Source organism: Zophobas morio, unplaced genomic scaffold (genome assembly GCF_036711695.1).
Source record: "Zophobas morio isolate AGI-343-1 ecotype UQ-CSIRO unplaced genomic scaffold, CSIRO_AGI_Zmor_V1 ptg000743l, whole genome shotgun sequence".
Lineage (NCBI taxonomy): Eukaryota > Metazoa > Arthropoda > Insecta > Coleoptera > Tenebrionidae > Zophobas > Zophobas morio.
In genome coordinates, this window is record NW_026972846.1 from 21,899 (window position 1) to 38,631 (window position 16,733).

The 16,733-nt window shown below is 15.8% G+C and overlaps 1 protein-coding gene across 1 annotated transcript in view; it reads left to right on the plus strand.

Annotated features, from left to right (window-relative positions):
• The window catches only part of LOC135121851 (calcium-transporting ATPase PAT1-like), a 24,771-nt gene continuing 8,038 nt past the window's right edge, over positions 1–16,733 (plus strand). Inside the window, exons 1-13 of the mRNA XM_064046133.1 lie at positions 1–85; positions 152–230; positions 289–394; positions 487–603; positions 3,244–3,336; positions 7,543–7,612; positions 9,079–9,165; positions 11,589–11,704; positions 13,697–13,774; positions 14,322–14,438; positions 15,305–15,381; positions 15,845–15,900; positions 16,069–16,165. Of these exons, the coding sequence (XP_063902203.1) occupies positions 1–85; positions 152–230; positions 289–394; positions 487–603; positions 3,244–3,336; positions 7,543–7,612; positions 9,079–9,165; positions 11,589–11,704; positions 13,697–13,774; positions 14,322–14,438; positions 15,305–15,381; positions 15,845–15,900; positions 16,069–16,165 (1,178 nt within the window). The remainder of the gene's footprint in view (positions 86–151; positions 231–288; positions 395–486; positions 604–3,243; positions 3,337–7,542; positions 7,613–9,078; positions 9,166–11,588; positions 11,705–13,696; positions 13,775–14,321; positions 14,439–15,304; positions 15,382–15,844; positions 15,901–16,068; positions 16,166–16,733) is intronic.

A 16,733-nucleotide genomic window follows, 5' to 3' on the forward strand; every position in this document is an offset into this window, starting at 1 on the left:
ATGTGTTGGAAATCTCCTGATGATTTAGCTAAAATAGTAAGTGAACAGAGCTTAGATCTTTTACAACAGTATGGAAATTTAGAAGGTAACAAAAAATAGTTTATAGTATATGGACCACTTCTTCCATTTTGTTACATGAAACTATATATAGGTCTTGCCCAGCTATTAAAAACTGATTTTCAAAAAGGCTTAAATAAAGAAGCACTTAATAAATATGGAAGAGTAGATTTGTATTATTATAAATTGTTATCTTATTATATATTGTACTTAACTTAAAACCATTTATAGTTACGGAGATAATTCGATACCTCAACCTCCTGTTGTTACTATGACTGAGTTAATGGTAGAAACGTTGGAAGACAAAACTTTAATAACTTTATCAATCTCCGCTGCTGTAATATTCTTTACTATAAATATATTTGAAATTGCCTTGATTTACATTTTATTTTATTTATTTTTTTTTTCAAACCTTTTTAATTGAGATAGATTAGTCTTGCTCTGGGTTTATATGAAAACCCATCGTCTGGTTGGATAGAAGGCGTGGCCATCTTAGCAGCAGTGGTAGTCGTCGTGTTTGTTACTGCTTTAAATGATTACGAAAAGGTGATTATTCTTTTGTTATCTGCTTTCTTTAGTTATTAAAGAAAACTCCATTCTTTTTTATACATTATTTTTTAAATATTAAGGTTTTAGTTTTATATAATACGTTTATTTTTTTTAAATATATAATTATTATAAAGTTTGATCTTAATAAGTTTATTACGAGCACTGATTGTTTCATTTAATTTAATTTTCCACAAAAAATTATATTTTACTAAAAAAGTATTGTAGTCTTCAATGTTATTTCGGTGTCTAATTTTATGAATATTTTAAATTTTTGTTTAAATTTAACTATATAATATTTACTAAATAACATTTTAGTTTATTATTATATTACTAACTTGTTGGAATAACCTAAAATTTAAATTATTTAAAATTCTTTTTCCTTATCTTTCTTTATTGATAATATATTATAATAATGAATAATATAAATAATAGTATTTTTAACAAAAACTATTTTTTTTACACTTTAATTTTTTTTGATTAGAACTTTATCAATCTTTATTCATTCAAAGATTGATTCTGAATGTAAAATTCCACTTTAAATTATATTAAAACGTTTTATTTATAATTTAAAAGAAAAATTTGTGTTTTAGTTTTAAATTTATAAGCTTTTTCTATATATCATTTATAATATTAAATAATTTATTTTTTTAATTGAACTTTTTAATAAATTATATAAAGAAATTAATTATAATTTTTATAATTTAGTGTTTTGCTGTTTTGATCTTTAAGTTTAGAACTTTTAATATCATAATATTTCTTTAGATTCTTAAAAATATTTACATAATTATTAAATTTCTTATAATATAACTTAACAAGTTTCAGTTGTATAACTAATTTAAACTTGCGTTTTACTATTGTTATTATGCACTTTACACTATCCCTAAAGTAAAATAAAAAATATATGTTTGAATAAATTGTGTTTTGGTTTATAAGAAACTTCTATCAATTAAGGTTTTCTGTTTTTTATTTTTATTTTTATAAAATAAAATAAACTTAAATGTGGAGATTTGTGCTTTTTTTTTTACTGTATTAAATTTATAAACTTCAAACTACTTTATGACAAAGTATTTATAGCAAAACTTTTTTATAAAGTTAATTAATTTAGTAAATTATAAATTTTTTTAATTATCCTTTAATTAGCTATTATATATATTTTTATATAAAACTTTCTACAAAAGTTTGACATATTTTTATTATCAATTAAAATTTTTTAAATGAGTTAATAGATTTTAATTTCGTATTTTTTTTATAAAATAACAACTTTAATTTATGTAAATTTTGTTTTAAATTATAAACTTTATTATAATTTTTATACTATAAAATATAAAAAAAAATTTTTTTTCGATTTTAAAAAAAGTTTACCCATTATAAATTATTATTTTAAATATTTTTTTAGTAAACTCCGAACTTTGACTTTCATTTCTGTAATTAACTGTACTTAATAAATTATGGTAGTGTTTAAAAGTATTTTTTTTTAATAAACACTAGCAAGTTATTATATATTGCCTTTAGACATCTTTCTTATATTTGTAGCGTTGACTTACTCTGGGATTGATTGATTATCAAACTTTTTATTACTTTATATATTATTTATTATCCAATAAAGTTAACTCTTTTTAAAATCAAATTTATTTTAGAACTTTATTTACAAAAATTCGAGTTCTAAATTTTGATTATTATTAATTTATAATTTTTATAGTAATTTACCAACTTTGAGTTTCATATTTTGTAAATCATTTTTTATATATAATTGTGTGATCCGTGTGTTATTTAAACTAATTTATAAACTTTATACTTTTTACTAAAATACTTATAATTTATCTTTTTATAAGGATTACTAAATTATATGTAATTTAATTTAAATTTTCCATAATTAATTTTTTGATATGAATATCTATAGGTTTCTTTCTTTTCTTTACTATTTTTACAAAAATTTTTTGTTAGTAAAAATTTTACTTAAACTAATGAATGCTAAAATATAACTATAAATCTTGTCGTGCTTATAATTATTACAATATTTATTCAATTTTTTTTTTAAAAAGGTGTTATAAAAAAATTTTATATATAATTTTTTTTAACTTACATTAAATAATATAAAAAATAGTTTTTTTCGATTACAATTTTTATTTTTTACAAAGTTATTTGTACTTTTATAATTTATTTAATATATTTCATTTTACTTCTGTAAAAAATAATAATAATTCTTCTCGTTATAAATATTGTGGTGGTTTTTTGATATTTACAAACTTTTTTATACTTTCATAAAGTTTATTAAAATTATTTTTACTTAATCACTTTTTCGTTAACTATTATTATTTTTAATATAAAAATGTGTTCTATTTTATAAACATTATGACATACATTGTTTGGTTCCCATATTTTTTTTAATATATATATATATATATATAAATTTATACAAATTTTATATTTTTTAATTTTGTTAAAGTTGAAAATTTCTATTATACTTTATTAGTATTATTAAAATCTTTTATACTGTATATAAAGGGAATTTTTTTTTATAATAGTTATAAACGTTCTTTTCTTTTTTTTCTTATTTATAAAAATTTTGTATTTTATTTATATTTAATAAATGTAAATTTTATACAATATTTTTTGATTAATTCTTTAATTTTGCAGGAAAAACAATTTCGAAAGTTAAACGAAAAAAAAAATGATATAGACGTTAAAGTTTTAAGAAATCAAAAGCAAACTGAAGTTTCTGTTTACCAGGTTTTTTTTTATAAAAAGTTTATTGTTTTTAGTTTAATTTTATTTTATATTTTTTTAGTAATTATAATTAAAGTTATGAATTTTAAAAAATATTAATCTATTGAAATATCTTTTTAATAATATATGAAACTTACTATTATTATTTCTAATTTTCTTTATAATTTTTGTATTAATTTTTTTTTCGTTCCTTCTTTAATTTAATAAATGTATTAATAAAAATATAGAATTGATAGAATATATTTTTTAAAACTATTATTGATGTTATTATTTGTTTTTGGCAATTTATTTATATATAATATAAATGGAAACTACAAATTGTTATAATAAAATTAAAGTTTTACAAAAAGTATTATTTTTGTACAGTTGGTACTTTCTAACTATATTTCATTATTTTAGTAAATTCTTGTTTTTTTTAATTTTTGTTAATATTTTAATTAATTTTTAAATATATAATTTTAATTTTAGAAATGGTTTATAATATTAACAAAAATTTTAATTATTAATACTTTTTATTTTTATTATTTTGGTATTTTTTATATTCTTTTATGTTTATTTTTTTACACAAAATTTTATATAAATTTTTTTTTTAAATTTATTAGATTTTATTAATTTTAAAAAACTAATAATAAATATTTTTTTTATATATTTTAAAATTTATATATTAACTTATAAATAAATTAAACATTTTATTTTAAATTTAGAGGTAAATATTTTATAATGGAAGATATTCTTTATTTTTTTTTAATTTATTGTAAAGAAAACTAAAAAATCTTAATTTCGATATAATAAATAATGATTTACTAATTTACTAAATAAAAGATTTTTCTTCATTTTTTAATCAATAAATACTATAACAAATTTGTTTATGCTTTCCATTATATTCTTTATTTATTCTTTTTGTTTTTTTTCTAATATCGCTTAATGTTTATTTTTATATACTTTTTTGTAATTTATCTTTATTTCTTATAATGGAAGGAAACTTTAAGCTTCCTTTGTTTTTTTTTTTCACTTTTATATAAATTTTATTAGCTTTATTATATAATTATTAATTGAAATTAAAAAAAAATATTAACTGTTGCAATAAATTTAAGCTATTATTTTTGTATTGTTGTAAACTTTTTTATTGCATTTTCACTTTTTTTTTTTAAAGCTCTTTTAATTTTTTATAAAACATTATTATTATCATTTTCTTTAAAAAATTGTATAATTATAAAAGGCTATAAACAGTTTTTTCAAAAAATATTAAAGTTTTATTGTGAAATTTATTTTTTTTAATAAAACTTTACTTTTTATAATATTTTAAAAATTTTTAAATATTATTAAAGTTACTGCAGAATACGTGGAAGTAAAATATATTTATTAGTTTGCTAAAACCTTTTATAATTTATATAAAACTTTATTATATATAAAAATAATGCTGGAAACTCTTTTTCTAATTTTATTATATTTACTAAAAAATTATTTGATAGTTTTTTAATAATAATTTTTTATAGAATATTTATATTCATAATTTTACTTTAAAAAATTTTAACAGTATTTTTAAAAAAAACCCAATTATAATTCAATTTTTTTTATATTATATATAATATTTAAAATATTTAACAGTTTTTTAGCAAGTTATATTTGACATTACAAAAGTTTTATTTTTTTTATTTTAAATATTTAATAGTTATTTTAATTTATTAATTATTGTTATTTAAATCTTGCTGAGTTTTTTTAGAATAATTGTTGGCAATTATTATTATAAGTTTTGCGAGAATCTTTTAATCAACTTTTTCTTTAACCTCAGTTATTATTAAACAAAAAATTTATACTTTAACAAAAGTTACTTAACAATTTTTTATGATAAAAATATATTTATTTTACTAAGCAAAGCTTTATTTTTAGTAAAGTAACTTAATTTTTTCTATAGTTTTACAAAAAAAGTATTAAAGAAAATTCGATATAATCTTTTCTAAATTTTATTATCATATTTTTAAAATTTTACAGTTTTTAAATCCTCAAGCTTTTTATTATTTTTTATACTTTTATTAAGAAAACTTCATAATTAACTTTAAATGAAATTCGGAATTTTTTAAAGTTTTTCTAAATGTTTATTAATTAATAAATAATCTACTATTAACTAAAAGAAGAGTTAATATCTTATTTTTAGTTTTTTTGGATTATATTACTTTTTTTTATAACTTTATATTAAGTTTAAGGTTATATTAATTTTTTAGTATATTTTATTATTTTTATAAGCTTTTAAACTATTTACAAAAGTTACAATATAATAATTATTGTCCAAAATTTTATTTATATTTACGAAAAGTTTATATTATACCAAAATTTACAGAATTTATAAAGTTTTTTAAACTTTCATAGTTAACGAAATATTTTTCTTTTTATTATTTATGGTATATTTTATACTTATATTAAGTCTATGTATATATTAATAATGTTATGTATTATTAATTATAATTTTTGCTTAAACGGTTTACTAAAGTTGCAAATATAATAGTTTAAAAATAATCTTAATACTTATTTTATGCAATAAACTTTTTTTTGAAAATTTTAATAAAAAAATGAAACTATAATTGCTGTATAATATAGAAATTATATAATAACAACCATTTAGCAGTTTATTAAAGTTATAATAAAGAAAGAACTTTTATAGAAATCCTTTTTTTTTTATTATAATAATTATTTATCCAGAAAAACTTTTATTTTTAATATAAATGCTTATGGATACGTTTTTTATTTAATAATTTATAAGATTCACTATTAATAAACAAAATAAATAACAAAAAAATAATTCAAATGTAAATATTAAAGCAGAACAAAAAGTATTTCTAAAAGTGTATATATGAAAATAATGAAGAATAATATTATCATGTAAAAAAATTTATTTGAAATTCATTACTTTTAGGATTTACTAAATGAAGCTAAAAAAACAGTCAAACTTTTATTATTCTGTAAATATTTACAAATTTTTCTTTAGAAAATTTCATTTTTTTTAGTTAACTTTTCATTTTCACATAAAAATATATTTATTTTTATAAAAACATCAATTTTTTTAAGCTTCAAACTTTTAATACTTTTTATTTGAGCGACTATAAATTTTTAGTTTATTATTTTATTTTTAAAGTTTTTTTTGTAAAATTTTCTCTTAAAATTTTTTTATAAAGAAAATATGTATTACTATTTATTAAAATTTTTATTATCACTTAATATTATATTTATTGATTTTTTCATTATTATTACTTTTTAGAGTGACTATAAAGATTTAGTTAATTGTTACCTTTTCAATTTTTTTAAAAAAATTTCATTCATAATTTATTTTTTATATAATAAAATATTTTATATAAAATATTTTTATCATTATAACGTTTTTTCTTTATATTCTATTAAAATTATAAAAACCTCTTTTATTATTTATTATATAAAAAATATTTATAATTAATATTATTTTTTAAATTTTTTAATATTTTTTTTGTAATTCTATTAATATTTATAATAAATTATTTCATATCTATTAATAAAAAATATTTTATATTTAATATCATTTATAATAATATTTATTAATTTTATTTTTCGAAGTTTCTTTAATATTTTCTAAATAATTCTATTAATATATATAAAACACTATTTCATTAGTTATTATATAAAGATATTATAAACTTTATTTTATTTTTAATAATAATTATAAAATAATTTTTATTATTTTCAAGTTTTTTATGCTATTTTCTTTATTATACTATCACAATTATTGAAACGTATTTTATTATTTATTATTCAAAGAACAAATTATAATTAAGATTATTTTTAATAATATTTAAATTTTATTATTTTTCAAATTTTTTTGAAAAATTTTTTTTTCTTTATCATTCTTTTAAAATTTTATTAGAAACTATTTTATTATTTATTATAAATGAATATTTTAAGTTTATATTATATCTAATACCGTTTATTTATTTATTGTTATATTTATTTAAGTTTTTGATAATATTTCCTTTACAATTCTATTAATATTTAAAAAAAAAGTATTTCATTATTATAAAAATAAATATTTTGTATTTATTATTTTTATTGTAGTTTACTTATTGTTATCATCTTTTAAAGTTTAATTAATATTTTCTTTACGTCTATTAGAAAAAATCCTAAAAACCCATTATACTTAAAAAATATATATTTAATTTTCATTAAAAAAATAAATAAAATTTTAAGGTTTACGTTGGGGACATTTTAGTGGTTGAACCTGGCGACATTTTATGCGCAGATGGCTTGCTTATTACTGGTTTATTAATTTCACTATATAAATTTATATTCATGTGATTTTATATTATTAACACCGTAAAAGAGTATTATAATAAAAATAAATATTATAAATTTATTTATTATATTTTATATATACTTCAAAAATTAAAATTAACTTTAATGAAAAGTTTGTAGAAGTAAAAATTGAAAATAGAAAACAATGAAATGATATTTTTTATATATTACAAGCATTTTTTTAATAATTTCTTTTACAATAATATATTAAAGAGTAAAATGTATTTATTATTATAATATTTTTTATTTTATTATAAAAATTATATAAAAGTAATAAATATATCAAATAAAAATTAATAATAAATAAAGTTTTTTGACTGGTACGAGTTTATAAAAGAAGTGAAATTTTTTTAAAAAAAAATTATTTTTACAAATTTTAAATTATTATGAAATATAAAACCGCAATCACTTTTTATATCATAATTTATAAGAAGTCAAAAAATTATTAATACAACCAAATAAAAGTTAAAGTAAATTGCTGAGTGTGAAAAATGATATTCTTTATAATTATTACTATACTATATATATTGAGTATCCTTTTATTAGCATTTATAAAACTGCAGTCATTTTGATATAATAACTATATGAAAAGTGTAAGAAAACTATAAATGTAATACATAAAAGTAAAAGTGAATTATTTTAGTATGAAAAAAGTAATTTTTCTATTTATTATTACTAGTAGTATTCATTAAACTGCATTTGATATAATAAATATAAGAAAACCACAAGAAATTTCTAATGATAATAAATAAAAATAAAAGAATATTATTTTATATGAAATTACTACTGAAATAAATTTATTTATTACTATTTATAAAATTTTGTAAAATTGAATTTTTTTTAATAAAAATTTAAAAAAATATTGCATTCTGAAAGTTGGCTTACATTTAATAAATAATAAATTTCACTTTCTTGTTCGTAAAAAAAAAACCGTGCATAAAATTCATGCATACCACGCGTCAGCACGTGTTTGTCTGAGGTAAAGATTTCTCCGGTACAGTGCAAAGCAGCTAATTAAAACTTATCAATGTTACTTGACTATAAAATTTATATATTTTTTATTAGTAGTGGTATTAGAAAAGTGTGTGTCGTTTCTATATTTTTACTATAAAAGTTTGTTATATAGAATATTTTATTATTGATAAAAGTAATATTTGTTAATAAACATCGTTTTATTTTATTATTAATAACTTTTATATTTCGTTGTTTTATCGTTTGTTATTAATTAAATTAAACAATTATAATAATATAATTAATTTAATAAAATTTTGTTATAGACATTATTTTGTAACTTTCATTGTTCTACACTTTTTTGTTATAAAAAAAGATTTACTAACATTTTAAAAATTTTCAAAAAGTTTATTAGTTATTACGTTATTTTTTATATTGTTATTATTATTTATTTTAACTAATAAATGACTAATAAACGAGGCCGGAATTTAGTTTGTGACCAATCGAGTATAACTGGCGAATCTAAGCCAATCAAAAAAGGCAAAGACGATCCGTTTATGATTTCTGGTATTATTAATATTAAAATTTTTACTTAAATAATTTAAGACTTTTACTGTTTTTTGTTTATAATATTTTTACTCACAAAAAACTTATTATTAATTTTTATTATAATCTGTTTTAATATTTTTAGTATAAACTTTTTTATATATTATTTTTAGTTTCTTAAAAATTCTGCAGAATTTAAATATTATATCAACTTTTTATTAAATGTTTTTAATAAATATTAAATAATAAATATATTATATATATAAACGTAACTAGAATTTAATATAAAATATTCTATTTTAATAACTTTAATGAATAGTTTTTAAAAAACAAAATACTCTAAACTTTTTTTATAATAGTTCCTTATTATTTTTTTTATTTTAGTGATATAAATTTTTCTTTACTTAATTTTGGTTATATTAAGGACTTGTTTCGTTAAAATTCCCATTATTTTTTTTGGTAATTGTATTACACTTAAAAAAGTTTTTTGGAATATTTTTTCAGTATTACTTTTTTTTTATTGTAAGCCTATATTTAAAAATAATAAATTTTATTTATTTTTGGATTAATTATTTATAAAAATTTATTCTATATACAGATTTTTTTTGTTTTTTAATAATTTTTATGAATATTAATCAATTTCACTGCCAAAGTTTTATTATACGTAAAAATTTATTAAAATTTCCTAATTTGCATTATATTTTGTAATTTTTTTTAATAATTTTATAATATTAAAAAATATGATTTGTAATATTATAAAAATTCATTATTATTTTCTTGTTTTTTTTAATTATAATAAATTTAAAATATTTTTTTTTGCTTATAATTATTATTAATAAAAGATTCATTATTTTTGTCATTTTTTATTGGTTATTCTAAATTTTTTAGTAACGTTTCTTTTGATATTATTTTTTATAATAAAAATCATTAAGTATCATTTTTTTTAATTTTAATTATTTTTCCTATAACGAAAATTTACAAAGAATTCATTAATTTTAGTGTCAATTTTTTATTCTAATTTTTATGATGTTTTTTAAACCTTTTTTAATTTTATTTTATAAAATTCATTATTTTTGAAGGCTTTTCACCAGTCTTAAATAAATTTTTACTTTTTATATTTAACTCTTTTTTGTTTTTTTTTTTAAATTATTTTAAAAATTCATTTCTAGTACTTTTTTTATCCATTTAATTTGATTAATTTTTTTATATAATAATTTAAACCGTTTCTTTAATATTATAAAAATTCATTATATTTAAAGACTTTTTTTTGGTTAATATAATAAAAAATTATAAATTTGTTATTTTTATGGTCTTTCCAAGTACTTTGATTAGTTTAATTTTTTTTAATTTTTTTTTAAATTCATTATTTTTATTGACCTTTTTTCAAATAATTTAATGAAATTATTTAAAAATTTTTTTGTGACCTTATGTTTTATATACTTTTAAAATTATATATTGTTGCAGCTTTATTAACTTTCTTGTTTAATTTTTTAATTTTTTAATAAATTTTTATAACATTTTAAATTTTTTTATTTGTACTTTTTTTATATTTATAAAATACTTTCTCTTCTTTCTTTTTCTTTTTATTGTTTTATACTTCATTATATATTTTATTTATTATTTTACGAATAATAAACTTTTTTAATATATTTTTCCTTTTTAACTCTAATGAGACCCGTTCTCATACCACATGGTACATATACCATGTGATATTGTATCTCGTGTCCGTGCCACCTGTCTGTCTGGTTAGGCTCCACGTCTCTACACACGCTCTTTATACCGTGTACTCCTACCACGTGTCTACACACGTATTTCTATGATTTCTCCGACATTTTTTATATTAGAATAGTTTATTATAATTAGTATTTATAATTTATAAAAGTTATTACTTATATTTTTGTTAAACTTCCTATTCTTTCTAAAGAAAACTTGCATTTTTTGTAATTATTGCATTCACGTTTAGTAGTTTCATAAAATAATACTTTTATATATATTTAATGTATTTGTTGTATTTCTTCTGAGAAATAGTTTTTAATATTTATTATTAAGTTTATTTATTTTTATATATATTTCTTGTATTTATCGTACTACTGAAAAAAAGTTTTTAATATATATTATCAAGTTTTTTTATTATTTGTTATTAAAAAAGAAGTATATCTAGAAAAATTTATAATAATTATTATATTAGATTATATATTTACAGTAGTTTTTATGAAATATTAAGTTTTAAGTTTATTATTTTATCATTAAAAGAAAGTTTACTTAGAGTATTTGTTATATAATAGTTTTAATAAAATATTAATAGTTTATTATTTTTATTTTATAAAGACTTTAAGAAATAAAAAAAAATAAAAAAACTAAAAATATAATTATAAGACCAAAAAAAAAAGAAAAAATTAAAAATAGAATAAAGATATTTTATTATTATTGTTTAATAATAAAAGGCTCGACCGTTAATGAGGGCCACGGAAAAGTCCTCGTATTGGCTACTGGCATTCATTCTTTTCAAGGAAAAACTTTATTGGCTCTTCAAAGGAAGTCTGAAGAAACGCCTCTTCAAGTTTTTTTATATATAAAAATATTATAATTTAAAATTTTTTATGTAAGTTTTTATATAATTATATTTCTTATACGGTAATTTTTTAGTGATACACTTTTTTATGTTTAATATTTTTATATAGTTAATAATTTTTAAAAATACTATTAGTAATAATAATTATATAAAAAAAATAAATTAAAAATTATTTTAGTGCAAAATATTAAAATATGAAAATTTTTTATATTTATTTTATAGTAGTACTATTTTGTTATAATAAACTATTTTTATATGTTTAATATTAATAAAATTCTTTTATAGTATTAAGTACAAAAAATAATGAACTAAAAAAAAATATAATTTTTTTAATATAAATTATTAAGGAAAACATTATAATAAAAAAACTTTTATATTTCTTTTTAGCAATAATATTTTTAATAAACTTTTTTTTTATTAAATAAAATATTTGATAATTATAAATATAGAAAAAAAATAAAATAATAAAATTTCAAAAAAAGAACTTCTTATATGTACGTTTTATATGAAAATATTGTTATAGGATAGTTTCTGTTTTATTTATATAAATATAAGAAATATATAAAAGAAACTACTATTACTAATAATAATTATTTAGTGAAGTATAGATGCTTAACTTTTTATATACAATTTATTAATTATTATTATCGTTTTTTATATATAGTTATAACATAATAATGATAATAATAACGTCTATATATTAATTTATTAATATATTACTTTTATTATTTATTGTGCGTTATTAAAGTATATATATATAATAATGGAATAGAAAAAAAATATTTATAAGCCAACGAAAACGAGGAATGTTTCACTTTTCTTTTTGATAATAAATTCTTAGCCAATGAAATTAATGTAATTTTAGTTTTCATAATATACTATATGCCAATGAAAATTTGTTTCTTATAAAAATATTTTCGATTGCAGTTTTTTATTGAATTAATGTAAACTTTAAGCCAGTGGAAACAAAAGCTTGTTTACCTTTTTTTAATGTTAAATTATTTTAATATAAAAACACTTTTAAAAGGAAATTTTAATATTTTATATAAAAATACTTTTAATAGAGTAAATTATTCATAAATATTAAGCCAATGGAAATAAAATTATTTATTTATTTATAATGAATGAAAAAAAAATAAAAAATTTTAGGAATTTTGGTAATAAATTTAAGCCAATAATTTTGTTACTATTTAATTAAACTTATGAAAATAAAAAAAGATATATTTTTTTATTGTTTAATTTTTTCTGTAGAATTGTATATTATATAACAATTTGTTTAGATATTAATCGTAAAAATATAATAAGTATTAATAAAAATAAAAAACTAGAGAAAATTTTTCATTTTAGTTAGTGATAATAATAATGCTCAACTTTTTTTATAAAAGAAACTACCCAAAAATATTATTAAACTGTATTTTAAAAAACATTTTTAATATCTTTGTATAGAAATTAGAAGTACTGTAACTCTAAAAGTAAAAAAAAAATACAAAAATTTTTTTTAATATATAAAATGAAAATAAAATTATGATAACCTTGTTATTATTATCTTTTTACTTGATACACTTTTATATTAGTAAAAAGAATATATAAACTTTTTGTGAATACTTTTTACTTGGCGTATTTTTATATATAAGAAATTCTTTTGTACATCCTTAATGAAGAAAAATTTTAGTAAACTTTTATTATTATTTTTTTTACAAGATATACAATTTTTTATCCAGAATAAGTTATATATAAAATTTATATAAAAAAAGTAAAACGAAAATATTTTCAGTATTATTTACCAAGTATCTTAACGGTTAATTACCATATTTATATTTTTTTGTCTAAATTTGTATACTACCAAAAAAAAATTTTTTGCTACTACTTTATATTCCACAGTTTTTTCCTATATAAACTTTTTTTTATATTAATAAATTAAAAAAAGTACAGCCTTATTATTTCTTTTCAACATTTTTATTTTTCTTTTATATACAAAAGAAAAAATTGAACAGTTTGGCGGACAAAATTGCCTATTTTGGAATGGCCATGGCGCTTCTCACAATGTTTTGCCTCACAGTTATTATAATTACTATTATAATTCATTTTTTTCTTTTTGTCTATATTATATTATGTAAATTTACTATAATTATTGATACTACAAATGTTTTATTAGGTTTTTATTAACATTATGGTTTTCTTATAATTCATTTATGACAATTATAATTTTTCTATTAAAACATTAATTTGCTGCCGTAATTGAAGTTATTGGTAGCATAGTGAATGCTGGGCGCCTACTTGTTTTATTCTTTTTTTTATTTTTTTTGATTTGTGGATATTTTTTCGCACTAAATTTTGTTATTATTTTTTATCACGAATAATTATTATAACCTGTTAATATATTTCGCACTGTATTTAGTTATTATTATTATGAATAATTATTATTATAAATTATGGTTTGTTATTATTTATTCGCACTAAATTTTGTTATCACTTTTTATGTATTATTATTTTTTTATATTCTATTGATGTTATCTATTTTGTATTTAATTATATATTTTTATAATAAAGTATTTTTTATATAAATAATGTTATATATATATTCATTATATTTTTATATAAAAAGGTTCGATATATCGTCAATATGTACGTTCAGCTTCTCCCTTTTGATCTTCACTTTTTTTCTGTCTTGACTAAAATTATTATTACTGGCGTTACTATTCTTGTCGTTGCTGTGCCTGAAGTAATATTTTTTTTTTACTTAAAACTATATTATTAGCGAGTCTATTATGAAATATAAAAAGTTTTTATATTAATAACTTTTAATAAATAAATAAAGAAAAAATTAAAAAATATAAAAAGTTTTAAAAAAAATTATTTATAAAAAACTATATATATATATAAATAAAATATAATGAGATGTAAAAAGTTTATAAAAAAACTTTTTAGTAGTTTTTTTTTATAATATAAAACCTTTTAGGAAATATATTTAGCAAAAATATTGTATAATAATAAAAAGTTTATGAAATTTTTTATAAGTTTTTTATTTTATATAAAAACTTTTAAGAAATTATTTAGGAAAAATATTAATTATAAAAAGTTTATAAAACTTCTATTAAAATTACTTTTTTTTATATAAAAATTCAAGAAATATCGTAAAACTGATTTTTTATGCTTTTTTCCTTATTTTATATATAATGTTAATGTAACTTTAAAAAAATTATTTAAAAATATATTTCAGAACAATAAGAAGTTTAAAAAAACATAAAATTTACTTTTTTTGTGAAAACTTATAAGAGATATTAATATTTTAACTTTCTTAATGCTTTATCGTATATTTTCTATATTAAAACTTTCTAAAAATTGTGTTTAGCAAAAATATTATAGAAATATAAAAATCTTAAAATTATTAAAACTTATAAAAAATGTTATTATAACTTTTTCCATGCTTTTTATTTATTTTATATATAGAAACTTTCAATAATATTATAAAACTGATTTTTTATCCTTTTAAAAATATTTTTTAGACCTCTAATGCTTTTTCTGTAGTATTAAGAAACCTTTACAGAAATTAATTTAAAAATTTTTATATATATTTATTTTCTTGAGGGACTGCCTTTAGCCGTTACTATTTCCTTAGCGTATAGCGTTATGAAAATGTTCAACGATAATATTTTAGTCCGAAGGTTTTTTATAATATTAATGGCTATCATTTTATTAGTAAATATTTGTATTTTATATTTATTTTTTTTATTATGTACAATTTTTATTTTATTTTATTATAATAATAATAATGGTTTAGTAAAGAACTTATAAAATATATAAGTAACACCTTATATAATACTAATACTATAAATTTATTAATATATAATTTATATATATATTTTTTTACATATACAATTTTCTTTTATTATAGAATTACTATTATTTTTCTTATTATAATAATAGTAATATCAATTTTAATAATGAATAATTATGTTTTTATATTTATTTTCTTATTCAAATTTTTTGTTTTTATTTTTTTTATGGTTTTATTATTTTTTTAATTTTATATAATAATAATAACATAGTCGGGTATTATTTAAAAATATAATAACAAATAAAAATAACATAAATTTAAATACTAATAATAAAAATAAAAATAAACAGGCTTGAAGCATGTGAAACGATGGGAGGAGCTTCGGCTATTTGTTCTGATAAAACTGGTGCAATTCATAACTTTTTATGTATTTATAAATTCTTAAGTATTTGTTTTTATTTTTTATTTTTGTTATATATAAATTTTTACTTCTCAATATTTATAAATATCAAGTTTATTTTTATTTTTATTATATAAATTTTTACTTCCAATTATTTCTATTTATATTTTTCAGGAACTCTCACTCTTAATAAGATGACTGTAGTTAAGGGATTACTGGGAAACGAACTTTTTGATGACATGAAACAGTTGAAAACAGTATACGAAAATTCGTATGTTATTAATATTATTATTGATATATTTATATATAAGCTCCTCTACTAATAAAATTTTATATTTTTATGAAAAAAAAGTAGTTATTATATTATTAAACAGTTGAAAAAAGTTCATGGGAAATTGTGAATTTATATTATTATTATTTAAATTAATATATATATATATAAACTATACTAATAAAGTTTTTTCTTATACTATAAACGATTTTAATAGTTTATGAAAAGTCGAATGTTATTATTATTAATTTTATAAAGAATATTTTAATTTTTTCTACTAATAAAGTTTTATATTATTAAACAGTTTTATTAAGTTGCGGGGTTCGTATTATTATTATTTAATATTAAAAATTAATTATAACAATTTTATTATATTCTACATAAAATTATATCATGTTTATATGAAAAAGTTATAAAAACTAAATTTTTTAACCCGACTATCATTGAATAAATGCTCCAATAAACATTATTTTCTGATAGAAAATCGTATTTCATTTGTTCTAAATTTTTGCTAGTGCACCACTTTTATTACCAAAAAAGTGTTTACATTGGTTTTTTAGAAAATTTA